General features: G+C 42.2%; 1 protein-coding gene across 6 annotated transcripts in view; it reads left to right on the top strand.

Annotated features, from left to right (window-relative positions):
* The first annotated feature begins 1120 nt into the window (after positions 1-1120).
* EGFLAM (EGF like, fibronectin type III and laminin G domains) overlaps positions 1121-22424 on the top strand; it is a 231329-nt gene continuing 210025 nt past the window's right edge. For 3 of the 6 annotated variants that reach the window (XM_078365556.1, XM_078365555.1, XM_008992147.6), the window contains exon 1: positions 2255-2569. Coding sequence is in view for 4 of the 6 variants with exons in the window: in XM_008992147.6 (XP_008990395.3) it covers positions 2473-2569 (97 nt within the window). In the remaining 2 variants the exon portion in view is untranslated. Of the gene's footprint in view, positions 1307-1754; positions 1885-2254; positions 2570-22424 lie in introns of those variants that run through there. The other 3 variants (XM_078365554.1, XM_078365553.1, XM_035291649.3) reach the window with 2 other exon arrangements.

Below are 22424 nucleotides of genomic sequence, written 5' to 3'. Positions count from 1 at the left end.
GGCACCTGCTGCTATGCCTGGCTAACACTGCTGTGTTTTCTTTCCCTCTTGTCCCCTTAAAAGCCTGAAGGTTGGAATAAGACCCCTTATTCAAGTGGATTCAAGTGCGTTTCTGCCTCTTGGGAGCAGCATGACTTTGGGCAAGTTTCTTAACCTTTCCATGCTTCCGCTTCCTCATCTGTAAAAGGCAAGAATAGTAATAACAGTATCTTCCTGGTATGGTTGTTATTGGGATTAAAATGCACTTCAAAGAGGTTCTGGTACATAGAAGACATTAAATAAATGGTAGCCATAATATCAACGATTAATATTACTTCTAGTTTCTGTATCACAGAGAATCATTTTTGAGTAGGAAAGCCTGCATGGGAGGTATCTGCATTGCAACACTTGTTTGGTTCCCGGTGCCACATTAAGTCTGAGATAAGAAATCACTTTCGCATAAAGAGGGGACTCTGGTGCTGGAGGAGCTCTCTAACACAGATGGAGTTCAAAGGGAGGTAGCATGACCCGCCACTGATGCTGAAAGCAGACTGTGTGGAGTGGAGGCAGGGCCTAGATGACCTTCAGGGGTCCTGGTAGTCCTAAGGGGTCTATGATTTTTGGGACCTTTGAGACTAGCAGTCCTGGGGGCAATCACTTTGCTTAGCTTAGCAGTAGGCTTCATGGCCACCTTGGAAGTGAAGAGCATAGGTCTGTGTGAACTTTGCTCCAGTTCTGTGTGAGAGGACAAGCTCCGGTGTCACAGCTAAGACTTCCAAATACTCAGGTTGGAGGGGACTTTGAATTTATTTATGAACAGACAGTTGCACACTTGAAAATGCCAACGCATAAGGGAACATACTCAGCTTTGTTAACTCACAAGATTGAGCTCATTACAAACTCTCCAGCCAGGGGATATTTCATTCTTAAAAGAGGAGTAGAAATCCTGTGTGTGTGTTTGGGGGGTTGGGGAGGGGAGAAGAATATGTTAGTCAACATCGTTTCCTCCCGCGCTCCCAAACATAGGCTAACTGTGAAGAGCCAGGACGCCCACCGAGTCCTGGCAGCGCTGCAAGGTGGGGCGGGGGTGGGCGCGGTCCTCTCTCTGGTGACTGCAGACTTCCTCTGCGGGGCATTTCCTAGTGCCTTTGATCATTCCCCATGAACAGGCCAGGGCCGCGTTTGCCTCTAAGTTTATTCCTTCTTGGTTTATTTATTGTATCTGCTTTCTCTTCTTGCTGGTTTGGAGGTCAGAACGCCAGTGTGCAACTGGACGTGCGTCCCAGGGTCTCCCCTCTACAGGCACTGCTCCGAAATCTGGCAAAAGGTACATTTTACTGAGTCCTGGGGAAGCAAATTCAGAGGAGAAAGAGTCTTTCCCCACTAAGGGGGCCAACCCAGGAAGCCCGATCCTGGGATCAGAGGCTAGGATCCCGCCCCGGCCCCCTGCCCCAGCTCCAGCCCCAGCCCGGTAGGCGGGCGCCCCCCGGGGGTCTTCTCGGTTCCCCCCGCCCTACCCCCTAACCCCCGCTTCGGGGGCTAGAGCTCGCGTCCCTTCCCGAGACGCCAGGCTTAACTTGGAGTTTCACCTCTTCCCCAGGAGGGTCTCAAGTTGCCTTCCTCTGCCGGGAAGGGCCCCCACTCCCCCGCGCCCGGCCGTAATCCGCACCCGGCGTTCCCGTCTGAGCGGCCCGGCCTCAGCTCTCCATCTGCGCGCCTTAAATCCCATTTATCTTCTTAGCGCCTCAGACCCGGCCGGCCCCGCCCCTCTTCCTGTCACCCCCACCCCACTTGCAAATCACAGACCCCAGTCTACCCTCCGCATCCCCCAAGTGCGCAGGATCAACGATAGCAATCTTTGAGGTGTTAGAAAAAGTAGCCAGGCTGGGTAAAAGCGACTTAGAGGTAAGCGGCCGGAGAAGGGCCCAGCTGGGGTGGGGAGCTCCCCAAGATTTCAGGGTGAAGACCGCGGAGGGTCCTGGATCCGCAGTCGCCTAACTCCTGCCCTGCGTCTCCAGTGCTTGAAGTCAGTCTCTCCCAGGTCCCCAATCTAGGTCACCAGCGCGGAAGGGCTGAGCTGGGGGTAGCTAGAGAGGGTGAGGGGCGGGCTGTCTGCTTCCGAGGTGGGCGAGGAGTAAGGGTTTCAGGGCCTGCCCCTCTCACTTCCACTCGATTGTAATTTCATCCCAAGGCCCGTCGAGCTTCCCTCCCTTCTGCAGCCAGCCCGTCCCTCCCGTCAGCCTCCTTCGTCGCCCCCGCCCCTGCGAAAAGCCCTGCCACTTGCAGCCGGCTCCACTCCCGCACGCCGACCTCCCGGCTGCCGTCCTGCCTCCTGGAACTCCCCCCTGGTTCCGGGCCCAGCCCCCGCAGCCGCCCACCTCCTCCCTCCGGACTGGGGATCCGCGGGGACCCGCGTCCCCCACGCCCCCGCCCCCGGAGAAGCCCTTTCCTTGTGCGCCCGGGACTTGGTGAAACTTTGCAGGCGCTGGCAAAATGGATTTAACCCGAGGCGTCTTGCTTCGGCTCCTGCTTCTGGCTTCCAGCCTCCGACCCGGCACGCTGTCGCTCCGAGCTGCTCTCCGAAAACCAGGTAAGGCGCTCCTCCGCCCGGGGCCACCACGCCCCGAGCGCCCCTGCCGGGCTCCGGCGCGAGGACGCTGAGCTGGCTGCGCACCGCCTCCCTCTCCCCAACCCGCGTCGGCTTCACTCGCTTCAGCTCTGCCCCGAACTGAGAATAGACGCGAACCTCGCCCTCTCCCTCTCCCGGGCGGCTCTAGGGATATTTGTTTGTTAAAATAATGATCAGTTTTCCAGACATAGTAGAGGTGGTGGTCCCCGTGTTTGATCGCAGAGAGCTGAGAGTTGGGACAACGGTCGTGCTGTTTCAATTACAGAGGATGGCAACCGTGCAGAGGAGTCAAAGCAGCCCCTCCTGCGTCTCCAAACGTCTTACTGAATTCATATTGTCCAGAGCCCAGCCATTTCCTGTTAAGTGTCTGAAGGGTTGCCTGGAGCCCCTCTGCCCAGCTCGGGTCCTGCCCACGCGCTGTGCAGGGATGTGGACGCTGCACTTAGCATCCTCTTCCACTCGGGCCGTTTGTTCAGAAGGAAGCACCCAGTGGGTTAATTTTACCGTGTTTTGAACTCCTGTCTTTGCTCTGCTATTTAAACAAAGATATGTGCGTTGCAGCCTGTTATGAGGGATTGGGGAGAACATGAAACCACAATAACTTGTATTTCCTCAAGCTGCATATAGGTAAAACGTCTTTGTGTATTTTGGTCTACTTTGATTTGGCCTATGTTGTGAGATTATTCAAAGTAGAACATTCTAAACAATGAAGTTCTAAACATTGTTTCCCAAATAACGATTTGTATTCTTTTTTTGTGGGGGGGGGGACCATATTTAGAATTCTGAAAAATCTGTTTTTTCTTAGCTTACTTTGTAAGGGAGGCTGTCTTATGGGATTAATTATATCTTATGAACAATGGAAAACTATAACTTTATGTGAATGCAGTCTGCAAAACCTCATGGAAAGTGCAGTTTGTCTTCACAAATGTTTCTCTAAGAAAGAGGCAAAGCTAGGAAAATTGATCAGAGGGCAAAGAAAATCGTCTTAGCGGGATCCCATGTGGATGCTTAAATATTTTGGCATTGAAACCATCTGGAAACAGGACTTGGTGCTTTCGGCTCTGGGAACGCCCTAAGTCTGTGGGCCATATCTCTTATTACCAGCACTTGTTAACCTGCCTTGAAATCTAAGGTCATTATCATAATCTACACCATATTTAAATTATGAGCCATTCCGTTTATGAGCTCTTCATTTTGGAGATAATAGCTTCAGTCCAAGGTAATATTGTTTCTCTTCCTGCTTGCACACACACACACACACACACACACACCTTCAAGGATTTGAGGACAGGGCTTCTAACTTGCCTCCTTAAGATGCATCCATCACAGTCAATTGCATTTTACAGATTTATTCACGTGAAATAATCGATTAACTGTCACAATTTTTAAACAAAGCATAGTTATATGTATAGTTTCAAAGCATGAACAGTGTATGCAATGCTTTTTTAAGGATATGTTTTAATCCATTTAAGAGTAATTTTTAAAAAGTATTTTTTAAAAGCCTGTATAAAACTGCTCATATGGGTCACCATGTTTTCTTTCTTATTTTTTGCTGTTTCTCCCCTAAAAAGATTTTTTATCTGGTTCACTCAGGCTTATTCTGATATTCATGCCAGGAATATGCCATGTTGGCCTCTTTGGTTTTATTTGAAGCATAGGTAGGGTTTTGATAGTGGAAATACCGACTTTTAAATTACATCAAATTTGAGGTAGGAGAAGTGTTTAGACTAGGTTCAACCTAGAAGAGATTTTTTTTATTATTACTTTATAATTTTATCCAGACACTGGCTTTCAGATTGGAAAGCTTCTAAGATTAAAATGACAGCTACTTCATAAACTTCAGGGGAAATTTCCCTCCTGGGCTCATTTACATCCCTTGGAAAGACTAGTTTTTGATCCAGAAAATTGGTCCAGATTAAAAAACTGAATGTGTCCTGCTTGGCTCTGATGTGAGCAGCAACCAGCTAATTTATAATCTTCCCCAGACGCCAGCAAATCCTGCTAGTATCCATATGGGAGTTTCTTTGTACCTTGTTTCCTCAATAGAAATTGGTTCATAAACAGTACTTTGAAGGTATCGTGGCCACTTTGCAAGCATGCTGGAGCGGCTCTGTTTTATTTGGATAACCCTCCCTGTCTCTTCATACCCCTAAATCTACTTTTGATAAGTACAGCTTTGTTGGACAAGTCTTGGATTCAAAATCAACCTGAAAATTCCCCATCCCCACCTACCTCTAGTGAGAAAAAAACCGAGTAGCAGCTTCAAGTTTGAGTCTAGTTTGTGTTCAACACAAGCAACCTTTCCCTTCACCCCAAGACAGCTCATCTTTTGACATTGAACATTAATAAAGAAACCTCTGCATTTTCCAGGTCTCACAAGAAATGACAGTTTTCAAATTAAGTTAAATTAAGTCATAATAACTAACACTAAGTGCTTGCCACACTGTTCTAAAATCTGGACGGACTCACAGTGATTTATTTAATCAACCCGATGGCCCCGGGAGATGAGGACTATTACTATCCCTGTTTTACTGAAGGAGAAATTGTGGCTTAGAGAGGTTGCATATCTCACCCAAGGTCACACAACTACTAAGCGGTGGAATGGAAATTTAAGCTCTGATATTCAGGACCTGAAACTGAGTTCAGAACACCCTGTTTGCAGATGTATGTAGCATGTCTTGCAGGGTGTCCTCCTGGAGGCTGAAGAGTGGATGGAGCTCCCGTGGGTCAGAGATTGGAGGCTAGGTGGAGGCTGCTGTTTTGTGTGGGGACCCTGAGTTGCTCTTAAACATTTGTAAGTGGAATATGTCCAAGCCTCCTAAGACAATAGAGTGCATATGATACTGAAAGAGTTTAGAAGCTACTGTCTAAGGGCCTCATTTATAAGAATCATGGGCTGTAGCCTTATGGAGTGATGATGAACCACTTGCTTCTTTTGTTGAACTCCTGGGGATTAAGGCTTGTGAGGGTCAGAGGGTCCACTTGAGTACCTGAAGGTAGAAAAAGGGGCCTCTGAAGAATGGGAGGGTTTAGGGCCCTTTCCTTTTCCCAGGCCTTCACGGTGTGGAAACACAACGTGTTGGATGGCCTTTGTTCCTTTTGAGACTACAAATTAGAATCATAGGCCTGGATGGAAGTGAAAAACCCTCACTTTGCAGCTGGGCGTGGTGGCTCATGCCTGTAATCACTGCACTTTGGGAGGCTGAGGTGGGTGGATCACCTGAGATCATGAGTTCAAGACTGGCCTGACCAACATGGAAAAACCCTGTCTCTACTAAAAAAATACAAAATTAGCCAGGTCTGGTGGCACATGCCTGTAATTCCAGCTACTCAGGAGGCTGAGGCAGGAGAATCACTTGAGCCCAGGAGGCGGAGGTTGTGGTGAGCTAAGATTGTGCCATTGCACTCCAGCCTGGGCAACAAGAGCGAAACGCTGTCTCAAAAAACAACCAACCAACCAACCAACCCTCATTTTGCAATGAGGCCGAGGGTGACTCCGTGACTTGCCCAGGTTAACATCAGAAGCTGAACTGGAACTAGCACCCAGACCTCCCACCCTCCCGAGGTATCTGTAGCCTGTGCTTGTCCCATTACCTGAGTCTCACCAGAAAGTGCAGGACTGCCTTCTGTGGTAGGGCAGGAAGAAGGGAGAAGGAAGTCCAGACAACTGCTGGAACCAGCATGCATCAAGTCACTTCATTCCCACGGACATATTGCTAACTCTTGTCCTTATTATCATTTTAAAGTCAGATTTATTGAGGTACAATTTATATACAATAAAGTCCATAAAGTATACAGTTTGATGAGCCCTAACAAACATATACAGTAATGTGATCACTACTGTAATAGAAATTTATAAAATATTTCCATCATCCTAAAATACTCCCTTGTGTCCCTTTGTAGAAAAAAACAACTCCTTCCCAGCCCCTAGTAACCACTGATCTAACTTCTAACCCTGTAGTTTTGCCTCTTCCAAAATGTTATATTTTGTGTTCACCTTCTATCAACTTAGCGTAATGCTTTTAAGATTCATCCATGTTGGCTGGGTATGGTGGCTTACGTCTGTTATCCCAGCACTTTGGGAGGGCAAGGTGGGTAGATCACAAGGTCAGGAGATTGAGACCATCCTGGCCAACATGGTGAAATCCCATCTCTACTAAAATACCAAAAACTAGCCAGGCGTGGTGGTACGTGCCTATAGTTCCAGCTACTCAGGAGGCTGAGGCAGGAGAATCGCTTGAACCCGGGAGGCGAAGGTTGCAGTGAGCCAAAATCGTGCCTCTGCACTCCCAAGACTCCGTCAAAAAAAAAAAAAAAGAAAGAATCCATCCGTGTTGTTGCATATATTGGAAGTTTGTTCCTTTCTTATTGTTGAGTAGTGGTGCATTGTATGGACCATGGATTATGAGTTTGTTTAACCGTTTGCTAGTTAGTGGACTTTTAAGTTCTTTTCAGTTTTAGGCTATTATGAATAAAGTTTCTAGACACGTGCACATGTAAGTCTTTGGAAGATATATGTTTCCATTTTTCTTGGTAAACAGAAGGAGTGAGATCACTGCATCACAGGGCAGTTGTATGTTGAACTTGATAAGAAATCAAACTGTTTTCCAAATAGGCCGTACCATGTTACATTCCTACCAGCAAGGTACAAATGTTCTAGCTGCTCCTAATCCTCTACAACACTTGGTAGAGTTGGTTTTAGGGTTTTGTTTGTTTTAGTGATTCTATTATAATAAACATGTAATGATATGTCATCACAGTTTTAATTGGCTTTTCTCTAATGACTAATTATATTGAACATTTAAAAAATGCATTTATTTGCCATCTTTTCTTTGGTGAAATATTTGTTTAAATCTTTGGCTGATTTTTAAAAATTGGAATGTTTGCCGGGTGTGGTGGCCCATGCCTGTAATCCTAGCATTTTGGGAGGCCAAGGTGGGCAGATCACTTGAGGCCAGGAGTTTGAGACCAGCCTGACCAACTTGGTGAAAACCCAGCTCTACAAAAAATACAAAAATTAGCTGGGCTTCGTGGTGCGTGCCCAGCTATTTGGGAGGCTGAGGCATAAGAAGCACTTGACCCTCAGAGACAGAGGTTACTGTGAGCCAGGATTGCACACACTCCGGTGTGGGTGACAGAGGAAGACTCTGCCTCAGAAAAAAAAAGAAAGAAAAAAATGGGATGTTTACTTTTTTATGATTGAGTTTTGAGTATTCTTTGTACATTCTGGATGCAAGTCCTTTATTAGATATGTGCTTTGTAAATCTCAGCTTCGAGTATGTGGCTTGTCTTTTTATTTTCTTAATGGCATCTTTCAAAAAGCAGATTTACGTTTTGATAAGGTCTAACTTATCATTTTTTAAATGGCTTATGCTGTTTTTTTGAAAGCTTAACCTGTGGCTGCAAAGATGTTTCCCTATGGTTTATTGCAGAAGTTTTTTAGGTGTTACATTTAGGTCTATAATTCATTTTGAGTGAATTTTGCATGAAGAATGAGGCATAAGTCAAGATTTATTTGCTTTTGTATGGACACACTGTCTTCGTTTTCTAAGCACTCTTATGGTTGGTGGTGGTGGGTGGTACGTCAGAGGCAAAGGGATCTCTGGCTTGGAAGGCTTGCTGTAGCTCTCAACCCACAGTGGCTGGCGCCGTTAAGACCTCCTCATTTCTATGCAGTAGATAAGGTATAGATCTTTTGTCTCTCTACAAGGTTCTGTCACTGAAGTTAGACTTAGGGCTTACTGCTGTGGCATGTCTGGGAAGGGTTCCTGGGGTTAAAGACCAGTGCTCCCAGGCCTAGAGCCTGGGGTTGCTTTTTGTTTATTTAGACAAGACTCCTGACATTTACTAACTCTCTGGCACGAGGGGCTGGAGAACTGCACATGGGTCCTGCCTTTCTTCCTGCTTGTCCTGTTTGCCTAAGGCCCCAGGGTCAGTGGGAGAAGGTCAAATCAGCATTCAGAGTTCAAGGTTTTCCCTGGAGGATCTGGGCATCCACAAGCATCCTTACCAAGATGTAGCTCTCTCATCTTTTTCTTTCTGCTTTCTCAATATTTCTCTAGTGTTATAATCCAACTAAAATAAAGATGTAGGGAAAGCCAGGAAGCAAAAACAAAAGGCTGAAAGAGGAGAGTTAGCCTGTGGGCAATACACCCTGTTGGTTGCTGGTAGAGATACGTACACCTCTTGGGGGCTTCTGCTGCTGCTTGTGTGAGGCTGAGTGGCTAAGGGGCAGGGGCCAGGGATCATGGGTCATCCTGGTCTGCTTTCCCAATGCCACCTTGATCAACCTGGAATTCACAAGAGATTGGTTACTTTCTCGCTTATAGCTCTTATCCAAGCCCTCTTCCCAAAGCAGGGCATTTGGGGGAGATTGTCTCATCCGTTTGTCCCTTCCTGTCCCACTGTACTCCATATCACAGTGCTATTTCAGGCTGTCTGATTTTTAGGGAAAACTGTAGCTCACAAAGGCCGTGAGGCACTAGAAGTTAGGTGCTAGGGACCTAGCACACGCATCTCCAGCACCCAACTCCTAACACCCATGCAATTCAGGCACCATGACAGAAATGTTTTCCTCTGATTCTTCACTCCATCAGCCTGCCTTCCGGTTTCAATGTTGTATCTAATCCCTATAAGGAAGCACCTCTCTCTCTGATTCCATCTCCTTGGTTAGTCTCTCTCTTTCCATTAATTATCTGTGAGGTAAAGGGACAGAGAAATCAAGGTCAGGAGTAAGTGTAGTTTAACGTGAGGCAAGTCTTGATTTTCTGAATTATTTCTCAGGGAAGAGTGGCTTGGTCAGAAAGGAGCTGAGTGGTGCTTTTTGTTTTTCTTACCCAGAGCCGAGGGCTTTAATAACCTTAGCATTCTTTGGGGAATAGTTGTCCATCTGTTCATGGCTTACTACAGCCCAAAAATGGTCTAGTAATTTTGGCTGGATTTCCGGAAGACTAGAACTCAGCATCCCCAGCTGAGGTGGGACCCCAGCTTGCCCAGGACTACCCCGTGGCTACCTTGTGTTCTCCTGCCTCATGCCCTGGGCAGGCAGGACGGTAGCATTTCCCAGCTGACTGAATGATAGGAGGTCTTGAATGCAGCAGAAAATCTTTCGTGCTGCTTAAGGCCCGTGTGTCTGGCCTTTGTTTTTGCATGTCAAGCTGCACGTCTTAGGGATGCACCTGTTGTTTCAGGTACAGGAAAAGGGAAAAGGTGAGGAGATATGGCAGAACCGAAGTGGCAGCTTTTAGGGGAAATCCTCCAAACTAACCTTTGCTTTCACTGATTGTGGACCTCCCTTTCGAGGAAGGACCCCAGGGTGTAGTTTCAGCCTTCTGAAATGAGCAGGTGGACGTTTGCTTCCTTGCAGGACCCCTCATGCATTTCTCATGTAGATGAGTCAAAACACATTTCTGCCAGCAGAGGGCGCACGTTCCAGAGCTGGCTCTGCGCGGGTCTCTGCCCTCCGTAGGTAATTCAGCGTTAAGTGGATGTGAATTTTGAGAGTGCAATCCAGGCACCTGCCCTTTTAAACAAGAACCTCAGATGATTTGATGCACACTTTGAGACATGCCAAAACAGAGTTTGGACTCTCCCACTGCCTCCCTCTCCCTGGTACCTCCACCCAGGTACTCTGTGTTAGCTGACCGTCTCCACTTCATACCTCATGCCCAGCTGTGGCTGATGGTGATGACACATTGCTCTGGGCATCTGTATTTTAACCAGAACAACCCTGTTCTTAGGCTCTCAGTTAACAGCTCAAAGATGGAAACCTTGCAGTGGCGTTAACAAAAAGGCATGCTGTTCTCTATATAACCAACATTTCCCCTTCTTATCTCCCCTCACCCCCAATCCCAAGCTTGTTCTTTCAGCCTTCAAAGCTAGTTTCTCTTGGCGGAGCAGGAAGACTTGGGTGATAGCACATATTTTGATATTACATACATTTGGGTTCAAGTTCTGACACTGTGCAGCTACATGGTGACAGTGGGCCAGTTATATACGCTCTGTAATCCTCAGTTTCCTCATATGTAAAAATAGGACAAAGAAAGACTCTACCATAGAGTGTTCCAGGGAAGATCCAATAAGGTAGTGCATGTACCAGGGCATTAAAAAGGATTAGAAGACTGACACTTGAAGGCAATGTTTAAGAAATTGTGATTGTTTAATCTGGACAAGGAAGAAAAACCTGAAAGAATTTCTATATTTCCATACATTAGAAGTCATAAACACAGGCATTTATGATTTTATGTACTTTTATTCCTTTCTGTATGTATTAAGGTATGGCTACCTGTGATGTAATTTGTATTGAATTGTAAAATTTTTCAGATAAATGAATTCACAAATCAGAAAGACTCTCTGGTCAATCACTTGCCTTGATTTTTGGTTTGGAAAATGAGGAGGATTTTTGTCTGGTAATTGTCTTGGGGGAAATTTTGCAGGATGTGGTAAGGGAGCAGCAGTCCCTAAAACAGAATTATTCAGACTGATATGTTACTGGGAGTCAGTGAAAGTCTCTATAAAGCCGGAGAGCTAAGAAATGGTCCAGGTTTTGCTCATTGCTAAGTTGATTGGAGTAATTCAGGAGTCACTGTTAGGGCATGGAAAATAGACCAGGCTTAGTCCATTTCCTATTGATATTTCCTCAGCTGAAAAAAATCCACTTATCCAAGATAACCCCACTATTTTATTTTAAGCATCAAAGGAAATAAAGCAGACTAGTGCTTTGAAAGAGCTGAAGTGGGGCCGGGCGCAGTGGCTCAAGCCTATAATCCCAGCACTTTGGGAGGCCGAGGCGGGTGGATTACGAGGTCAAGAGATCGAGACCATCCTGGCCAACATCCCCATCTCTAGTAAAAATACAAAAAAAATTAGCTGGGCATGGTGGCATGGGCCTGTAGTCCCAGCTACCCAGGAGGCTGAGGCAGGAGAATTGCTTGAACCCAGGAGGCAGAGGTTGCAGTGAGCTGAGATCGTGCCACTGCACTCCAGTCTGGCACCTGGTGACAGAGCAAGACTCTGTCTCACAAAAATAAAAATAAATAAAAGAAAGAGCTGAAGTGCTACCTATGGCAAGGACAGTATATGATCTAACAAGTCATAGTAATTATTATTTTCACCAACTAGACGGAGCAAGGATATACTTCCCAGTGCTTTGATCTCGTTTCCAGTATCCCCTTTTCTATTCCCCTAAAGACACTTGACAGTTCTTTCTTGTCTGACTCTGCAAGTCCTGAGCAATTTAAATTTTAACACTTGTGTTTGCTGACAGGGCACCCAAAATCCTGAATCAGATTTAATGCAATGTTAGTGCTATTTATTTTTCTTGGTGCAATAAGTTTATATTAGCCATTTAGTGGTTTACATTGTGCAAAAGGAGTTGTATCAGCAGGCACTTTTCTGTAACATCTGGGCACTTGGAAACATAATACTTAAATACAACCTGAGTTTAAAGCCTTCTGTGGACAGATGGCTAATTTTATTGATCTAATCTCTCAGTTAGGAATAGATCCCATGGTCCTTTGCTCGTAATTCTTGGAGTGAGGAGAGAAATAAATACAATGGGTGATGGCTGTAAATTAGGCAACTGTTATATTGTCTGTGATTTATTTTTAAAATGCTTCAATATAAACAATGACTGTATGAATTATTTTAACCTCTACCCTAGGGTAGCTTAGTTAACACTTGAAGTAATCCAGGCTAGAAGGCACCATTCTGGCATAAGAACTTACATCTATTTTCATCTCTTGGTGATTGTGCAATGCCAGTGGTTACATATTTGGACCTTCACTTCTGTCTTAGGCAGGAATGCAGACTGGTTAGTTATTATTTGAAGAACTTTACTATGAAGTTCAAAGTGGCAGCAAAAATACTTAGAATCATGTTATCAGATATTCATACTAGCGAGTTTGTTAATTAGCATAAGTGATGTTAGATGCAGAAGTATGTGATTAGCTAGAAAGATTATTCATATTTCTCTATTTTTATGTGGACAAAGAGTAAGAATCCAGCAACTCTAGAAATCAAGCTACTTTGCAGTGGCTGAATACGGCTAGAGCTTCATTCATTTCTGTGTTTCCCTCACACAACAGGGGACTCATTTGCCTGCCCCCTCAGCAAGATGGTTTGCTGATTTTGCCATTAGAATATTGATGTATCTCTCTCAGCAGATACAAGCAGGTGCTTGTATTAATTAGGATAATTAGCATTACCTATTGTAACAAACAAATCCACATCTTGGTGGCTTGACACAAAATTTATTTTTTGCACTTAATCTAAGTCCAAAGTGGATGTTCCTTTCCAGGCAGCTCTCCTCAGCTATCTTCCTCCAAATGGTGACTTGAAGACTTGAGTCATTCTGTCTTTAATACCACCATTTAATAACACAAAATAGTCTTCAAAATGGATCTCCAGAGTGGGAGGTAAAGAAAAAGAAGGCTTGTGAGAGATTTTCTCTGCCAAATCAGAACATGGTCACGTTGCCCCAACCCAACTGTAACATTTCTGGGAAATGTGTTTCAGTAGTGTGCACAGGAAGAAAAAGAACCAGATGTGGCAGATTGTCTCTGACGTGTGCTTTGGAGTTCCTGAAAGGACAAGGAGGAGATATCACCACATTTACAACAGCAATTTGTAACAATTTTTGTGGCTTCTTGCCCATGGATATTTGTATACATGGCAGAATTGGACTTGGAGTTTGCTTTTGTTGTAGTATACAACCTGGTTGAAAAGCAGATAGTTACCGTCTACTTTTACTTGCTGGAGGCCACCACAATTTAAAAAAGAATCTAAAAACCAAGCAGTCGAATTAATTTAGGACAGTTTGCAATAAGGTTCAAAAATATGTATATAGGTAAGTGCATATGTGCTATATGTTACTATATATTTCCTACATTTTACAAAAGGCAAAATTAATCTCTTTAGAAAAAGTTGGCCAGGCACAGTGTCTCACGCCTGTAATCTTAGCACTTTGGGAGGCTGAGCTGGTGGGTGGATCGCTTGAGCCCAGAAGTTTGAGACCAACCTGGTCAACATGGTGAAACCCCATCTCTACTAAAATACAAAAAATTAGCAAGGCATGGTGGTGTGCACGCTTATAGTCCCAGCTACTCAGAAGGCTGAGGTGGGAGGATCACCTGAGCTCAGGAAGTCGAGGCTACCACTGCACTCCAGCCTGGGTGATGGGAGTGAGACTCTGTCTTAACAATAACAACAAAAACAACAAAACGACAATAACAACAAAACAACCAAAAACATCGCTACCCGGGGATCAAACAGAGTGAGTTTCTAGGTATATCAACTAGAAGATCTCTAGCCCCTCCCAGCCCCACTTTACTGGAAACTCCTTCTGTTTGCATCCCAGAACAGAAAGGACTGACTAGTCATGTAGAAATTTCAGTGAGAGTTGCTTTTTACATTATAAAAGTCTTTTTTTAAAGACACCACAGCCTTTTTCCATGAAGATGGTGTGGGCTGATCTCAACAAAGACAAATTGATACATTTGGTTGAACCACTGCACTTTTCAGAGCACTTCTAAAAATGATCTCATTTGATCTTTATAATCCTTGCCCTATCAGGAAGTCAGGGCAGATGACTTAACAAAAAGGAAATGGGAATAGCCAGAACATGAACCTAGGTCATCTAGCCTCTAGCCCTGGTTGCTTCCCATCAACCCAGAGGTGTTTCTGGAGCTAATGGGTAAGAGTATGATCGTTGCTATGTGCTTGAGTCTAGCTCTGCAGCCAGGAGGGACCTCGGCAAGAAGACACGCTCTTCATCCAGGCTTCACTTAGAAAGATTCTGAGTGTGTCATAGGACACTCTGTAGAGTGACCTGGGACAGCTTTCAGTCATGCTCCTCACTGGTTGGTATGTGGATAAGGTGGCTCGTTTTACAAACTACTTGATGACAACAGGTCTGTTTGCAACTGAGAAGGAGCCTTAGCAGCTGGAGGGTATCCTCAAAATCTTTTCAGATATCTTCTATGGAAAACGCTTTTGGGATCTCAAGGACCATCCAGATGGTGCAGCCTAGTTCTGAAGCTTTCCATCCCTCCACGATTTAGCCATCCTCTTTAGTAGCAAATGATATTTGTTAGACTTTCAATATGGCATATTTCAAGGTTTGTCATTCCAGTCTCGAGGCTTCTGTTAGTTTCTCAAACATCTCTTCGATGTTCCGGGATTTCCTAATTGGTGTAGTTAAATAAACCATTAGTTGAGAAAAAAAGCAGCATTTGTTTGATAGCTGTTTTAAAGTAATTGATAAGCTTTGCCACAACCTACACCCTTCACATCCCTTCCGCTTGGAGGAACTGAAGTAAGACTCTGGTCAAACAGACCTGGGTTTAAACTCTAGCTTTAAAATGTGTTGCTGTCTGATTCCAGACAGAATAGTGTCTTTATGCCTTATATATTTCATCTGAAATTTAAGGTTCATAATACCTGTGGCAAAAGTTTTGTGTGATAATAAATGAGAAACTATGATGACCGAAGATATACCTACAAATTACCCAAACATTTGGTACATGATGGGCACTCCAATGGTAGTGCATATTAGTTAGATTCATTGTGGTTTATGGAGTTTGTATGGTGTAGCTTTTCTCCATTTAATGTAACCCCAAATATTGACAACTTTGCCATAAATGTATAATTGAGCATAGGCATCCACGAGAGTGGAAATGAAAAGAATTTCATTTCCTTAATTTCATATTATGAATTATTAGAGTTTATTTCCTCAAATAATGACTTTTGGTGTTTATATTAGTTATAAAGTTATTGATATTGATGAAAGAGTTGGAGTCAGCTTTGAGTTTAATAAAAACACCCAACATTCATTTTGGACTTTGTACAAGATCAAGAAGAAAGGATCAGGCCACTGTAGTAGTAATGGATTTTCAGGCATCAGCTGCATAGCTCCTTGAAAGACATTATTTGCAGTTAGAATATCAAAATTTCTTTAGCCACTTTTTTACTGTGATATTAAGAGAATAAATGTAAAAGACACTATTTCTGAAAAAAAGGGAAAAAAATTTAAAAATGCAGTCAAGCAGAAAAAAGTGAAAAAAAGAATAAAATAAAATATGCTATTTCTATGTGTTCTCTGTGTTCAATTTTGATTCATACTCTCTACCAGAATAATCTTCCCAAAATGAAGTTCTAATCCTATCACTGTTGCATTTAATATTCTTTTCCGGCTCACTACTGTTTTCCAAACCCTAAAGCTTGAACTCTGGAATCTGTCACAATATAGCCCCAACTCACTTTCCTGTCTTTTCACTGAATACATGTGTGTATTCCAGCCAGGATAGATTATTTACTATTCCATAGACCTCCTCTTCATTTTCCCAATGCTGAATGTTGTTCACATATTGATCCTTGGAATATCCTTCTCTTATCTCTACCCACGGAAACACAACAACCACTTCAAAGCATGTCCCAGTTACCTCCAGTTCTATGAAGTCTTCGTATGCTCTTCCAGCCAGAAGCCATTCCTCTTTTCTCCCCTTTCTACTTTATATTATATCATCTGTATACCTGACTCATGTCTTCTGCTAGATTTGTAACTTGGTCAAGAAAAGCACCATGACTTCTCTGCCTTTGTATCCCCTTCATTGTCTAATGGATTGTCTTACAGGTGGTTGGACCTTCACAGCCAGTTATGGATTGGAAAACCAATGCCTCATTTGGGGCAAACACATTTTCACATTGTGTGATTAATTTGATCCTACTCCCAGCTCCTGACTTCATTTCACACAGAAAAAGTGTCACTTCCATGTGCCAACATTTTTGCACAATATATGCAGACATTTGAAAACCCACATTTCAGTATGATTCAGAGAAGGTTCCCCAGGGAGTCACTCTGAAGCAGTGTGTAATTTAAATCCCACCTACATGCTGCCAAAGGCTATTGGAATAGTGGGGTTTTAAGGAGACTCTGTTTGAGTCTGTGCTGTGAAATATGTCATTTTCAATACCTAGAGAACAGGTAGAGCTGAAGTAATGCATGGAGCTGCCTCAGACTTGCTTTTTATCATATCTTTGGAGGTTAAGAAGCAAAGGCAATACTGCTTACTCATACACTGAAAAGTAGTAGGTGGGGAGGGGTTAAAATAGTCCAATGTTCAACAACCCTCCTTCCCCCATTTGTTTTTAAAACCAAAGGAAAGTGAGGGTTATATGGGAATGGCATCGTAGGTATGATTGAAAAAGTCAAGTTGCAGGAGAAGGGATAAAGCTAGTTCAATCTGCCATAATGAGATCTGACTGTGAGGTCATAAGTAAAACAGTACTCCAGTTCTTCAACATTCTTCTTCAGTGTTATTGTACTGACCCTGGCTTGCTTATGAAGATCAATTCTGTATTCCCTTGAAAGCAAAGCAGCTTTGCAAATGATTTTTCAGTCTTTGTTTTGTGAGAACCAACATGCCTGATAAAAATGAATGCTCCTGGTAAGTCCTATTGAAAGCAACCGATTGACTGAAACATTCATCAGTTGACTTTTTGAGAGATGTGTGTGTGTGTGTGTGTGTAACCTAAAAGTAACCTGCATTATAATAGCAAAAAATAAAATAAGTAAATGATATGAGGAAGTGGTAAAGTATTAGAGATACATGTACCAATGTCTGAAATTTACTTTGAAATACATTTACAAAAATAAGATTTAGAAGAGAAGGATGGTGTAAGATGGTGGAATAGGATTCTCCAGCAATCATTCCCCTGCATTAACATCAATTTGAATAACTATCCACACATGAAAATACTTCACAAGAGCTAGAGAAACCAGGTTAGAGATTACTATACCTAGTTATAGCATAATAATAGAAAAGACACATTGAAGAAGGTGGGAAGGACAGTTATACATTATCTATGTTACCCCTTCCCCAGCAATAGGCAGCACAGCATGGAGAGACATACCGGGAAAGAAAGGGAAATAAGCATAGGACTTTGCTTTGCACTCCAACACTGGGCCCACCACAGTAAAACCCAGCACTGTAAAGTCCTACACAGCCCAATGCCACGCTGTTACCCACAGACTTGGCCCCTAGACCTATCCCAACACCATATGGGAACACATAGCCCCTTCAAGATGGACTCAAGTTCTAGCCTGTATCACTGCTGGCCAACTACAGAGGCTTTGGAGTCCAAATAATCCCTAGTGACAGAAAGGCCTCAGGAGCTGTGGGTTTTGGGCAGGCCCCAGCAATGTACTAGCTTCAGTGGCCATGGGCTTCAGGTACACCTCAGCACTGCAAAAGTCTCAGCAGCTATGAGATTCTAGCCCAGTGCTGTGACATCTTTGGCAGCCATGGGACTTCAGCTTAGCACTGTGCTTGCTGTGACAATCCTGGGCTTAGAGGGCCCCCTTGCACTGCAATGTGTGCCAGTAGTCACAATCGGGGACCATACCAGACAACCTGTGCAAAATCTCTAGATAGGCTTACTCTTGAAGGACATTCCTAGACAAAGCTAGACTGTGAAACTGGAATAAGTATCTGCTTTGTCAATATGCAGACATTGTCACATGACCAAAATGATCAAGAACAATTAGAGAAATATGACATCATCAGGTGAACAAAATAAGGTGCTAGTGACTGGCTCTAAAGAGATGGAGCACTATGAACTTCTGAAAAAAATTCAAAGTAGCTGTTTTAAGGAAGTTCAATGAATTTCAATAAAATGCAAGAAACAGTTGAATAAAATGAACAAAAGAATAAGTGACCAGAATGAGAAATTTAATAGAGAAATATTTTTAAAAAATAAAACTAAAATATTGTAATGGAAAAATACAGTGAACAAAATGAAAAATATATCAAAAGCAAATTTGATTAAACAGAAGAAAGAATCTGTGAACTTGAAGATATTTGAAAATATACAGCAAGGATTAAAAAGAGAAAAAGAATGAAAAAGAAAGAAGAAAGCTTACAGGATTTATGGGATAGCATCAAAAGAGCAAATGTTTGAATCACTCGCATTCAAGAGGGAGTAGAAGAAAGACAAAGGGGTAGAAAGCTTTTTTAAAGAAATAATAGGAGAAAACTTTTGAAACCTGAAGAAAGATATAAATATCTAGTTACAGGAATGTCAAAGGTCTCTACTCGGATTAAATCCAAATAAGGCTGTCTGAGGACATACTATAATCAAACTGTAAAAGATCAAAGACAAAGAGAGGATCCTGAAAACAGCAAGAGAAAAAAGCAAATAACATCTAAGGGAGTTCTAATATGCCTAGCAGCAGACTTCTCAGGAGAAAAACTTATAGACCAAGAGAAGGTGGGAAGATATATTCAGTTTTGAAGGACAAAAATTGCTAACCAAGAATACAGTACCCAGCGAAGCTGTCCTTCAGAAATAAAGGATGAAGACTTTCCCAGACAAACAAAAGCTAAGAAATTAATCACCACCAGACCTCTCTAATAAGAAATGCTAAAGGGAGTTCCTCAAGCTGAAGAAAAGGGTACAATTGAGTAATACAAAAACATCTGAAAGTATAAAACTCACTGGTAAGTAAGTATGCAGTCAAATTCATAATACTTTAATACGGTAATGGTGGTGTATAAATCACTTACATCTTTAGTATTAAGGTTAAAAGACAAACTGTTAATTATAATAACTACAATCATTTGTTAAGACATATGCAACATAAAAATGTAAATTGTGACATCAAATATTCAAAATGTGGATGGGGAGTGGAGTTAAACTGTAGAGGGTTTTTTTCTTCCCCCCAATAAGGTTGTTATTAGTCTATAATAACTTGTTATTACTATAAGATGTTTTCTGTAAGACTCATGGTAACCACAGAGCAAAAATACACAGTAGATATACACTATATATTTAATATACACACTAAAAATAAAAGGCAAGAAATCAAAAATACTACTAGAGAAAATTACTTAACCAGAAAGAAATAGGATAAAAAGATCTACTACAAGACAATTTTAAAAGGTGATAATCAGTGTGTACCTATCAATAGTTACCTTGAATATAAATTCATCAAATTCTCCAAATTAAAAGACATAGAGTAGCTTGAGAAACAAGACCCATCTATACCCTGCTTATAAGGACTCATTTCACCTGTAAGGACACATATAGGCTGAAAGTGAAAGGATGTAAAAAGATATTCTGTGCAAATGGAAACCAAAACAGAACAGTAGTAGCTATGCTTATATCAAATAGACTTTAGGTCAAAAACTCTAAAAACAGTCAAAGAAGATCAGTATACAGTGATAAAGGAGTCAGTTCAGCAAGAGGATATAATAGTTGAAAATATATGTATAACCAATGTCAGAGTAAGTACATAAATATATAAAGCAAATATTAATAGAACTGAAGGGAGAGATAGATTGCAACAAAATAATATTAATAGTAAGGGATTTCAATCCCCCACTATCATTGATGGGCAGACAGAAAATCAGCAAAGAAACACTGGATTTAAACTTCATTCCAGACCAACTGAACCTAACAAACACATACAAAGCATTCTATCTTACAGTTGCAGAATACATACTTTTCTCAACTGCACATGGAACATTCTTTAGAATAGATCATATATTTGGCCACAAAACAAGTCTTAACAGATTTAAGAAGATTGAAATTATATTAAGTATTTTTTCAGACCACAATGGCATAAAACTAGACATCAATAACAGGAGGAACATTGGGATATCACAAATACATGGAAGTGAAACAACTTGGTCCTGAACCACCAATGGGTCAATGAAAAAATCAAAAGATAATGTATTAGTCCACTTTCATGCTGCTAATAAAGACATATCCGAGACCAGGAGGAAAAAGAGTTTAGTGGACTTACAGTTCCACATGTCTGGGGAGGCTTCATAATCATGGCAGAAGTCAAGGAGAAGCAAGTCATGTCTTACATGGATGGTGGCAGACAAAAAGAGCTTGTGCAGAGAAACTCCCCTTTTTAAAACCACCAGATATCATGAGACTTATTCACTATCAGAAGAATATCGCAGGAAAGACCTTTCTCATGATTCAATTATCTCCAACTGGGTCCCTCCCACAACACTTGGGAATTATGGGAGCTACAAGATGAGATTTGGGTAGGGACACAGAGCCAAACCATATCAGATAAATTAAAAAATTTCTTACAAATGAAAATAGAATTACAACATATCAAAGCCTATGGGATAAAGCAAAAGCAATTCTAAGAGGGAAGAGTTTAGCAATAAATGCCTAATAAAAAAAGAAGAAAGGTGTCAATTAAATAATCTAACATTGTACCTCAAGGAAATAGAAGAACAAGAAAATAAACTAAAGCCAAAATTAGTAGAAGAAGAGAATAATAAAGATCAGATCAGAAATAAGTGAAATATAAACGAGAAAAACAATACAATAGATCAACAAAACAAAGAGTGGGTTTTTAAAAGGTAAATAGAATTGACAAACTTTTAGCTAGACTAAAAAAAAAAAAAAGAAGAGTAAATAAGTAAAAATCAGGATGAAAAAGAAAGTATTACTGTGATACCACAGAAACACAAAGATCACAAGAGACTACTATAAATAATTATACACCAACAAATTGGATAATCTAAAAGAAATGAATAAATGTTTGGATACATACAACCTATCAAGATTGAATTATGAAGAAATAGAAAATCTGAACATACTAATAATGAGTAAGGAAATTGAATTAGTAATCAAAAGTCTCCCATCAAAGAAAAGCACAAGACCTGATGGCTTTACTAATGAATAATACCAGACATTTAAAGAAGAATTAATACCTATTTTTCTCAAACTCTTCTAAAAAATTTCTTTTTTTTTTTTTTGAGACGGAGTTTCACTCTTGTTACCCAGGCTGGAGTGCAATGGCGCGATCTGGGCTCACTGCAACCTCCGCCCCCTGGGTTCAGGCAATTCTGCCTCGGCCTCCTGAGTAGCTGGGATTACAGGCACACGCCACCATGCCCAGCTAATTTTCTGTATTTTTAGTAGAGACGGGGTTTCACCATGTTGACCAGGATGGTCTCAATCTCTTGACCCGCCTCAGCCTCCCAAAGTGCTGGGTCTACAGGCTTGAGCCACTGCGCCCGGCCTTTTTTTTTTTTTGAGACAGAGTCTCACTCTGTCACCAGGCACCAGGCTGGAATGCAGTGGCACAATCTCAGCTCACTGCAACCTCTGCCTCCCGGGTTCAAGCAATTCTCCTGCCTCAGCCTCCCGAGTAGCTGGGGCTACAGGCGCATGCCACCACACCCAGCTAATTTTTGTATTTTTAGTAGAGATGGGATTTCACCATGTTGGCCAGGATGGTCTCAATCTCTTGACCTCGTGATCCGCCCGCCTCAGCCTCCCAAAGTGCTGGGATTACAGGCTTGAGCCACCACGCCTGGCCTTCTTCTAAAACAATTTAAGAGGAGGGAATACTTCCACACTCGTTCTACATGGCTAGCAGTACCCTGCTACCAAAAATCAGATAAGGATATAACAAGAAAGGAAACTACAGGCCAATATTCCCAGCAAACTTGAATACAGAAATCTTCAACAAAAAATTAACAAACCAAATTCAACAATGCATTAAAAAATCATTCACCATGATCAAATAGGATTCATCCCAGGGATGCAAGGATGGTTCAACATATACAAATCAATAAATACATCACATTAACAGAATGAAGGACAAACACTACATGATTTTATCTCAACAAATGCAGTAAAGACATTTGACGAAATTCAACATCGCTTTGTGACAAAAAGTCTCAGCAAATTAGGTATAGATGGAATGTACCTCAACAGTAAAAGCTGCATATTGACAAACCCACAGCTAATATATTGAACAGGGAAAAGTCTAAAGCTTTTTTTC

The sequence above is a fragment of the Callithrix jacchus genome, chromosome 2 (genome assembly GCF_049354715.1).
Source record: "Callithrix jacchus isolate 240 chromosome 2, calJac240_pri, whole genome shotgun sequence".
Taxonomy (NCBI): domain Eukaryota; kingdom Metazoa; phylum Chordata; class Mammalia; order Primates; family Cebidae; genus Callithrix; species Callithrix jacchus.
Note: the sequence above shows the minus strand (reverse complement) of the source record. Positions and strands in the feature narration are given on the sequence as shown.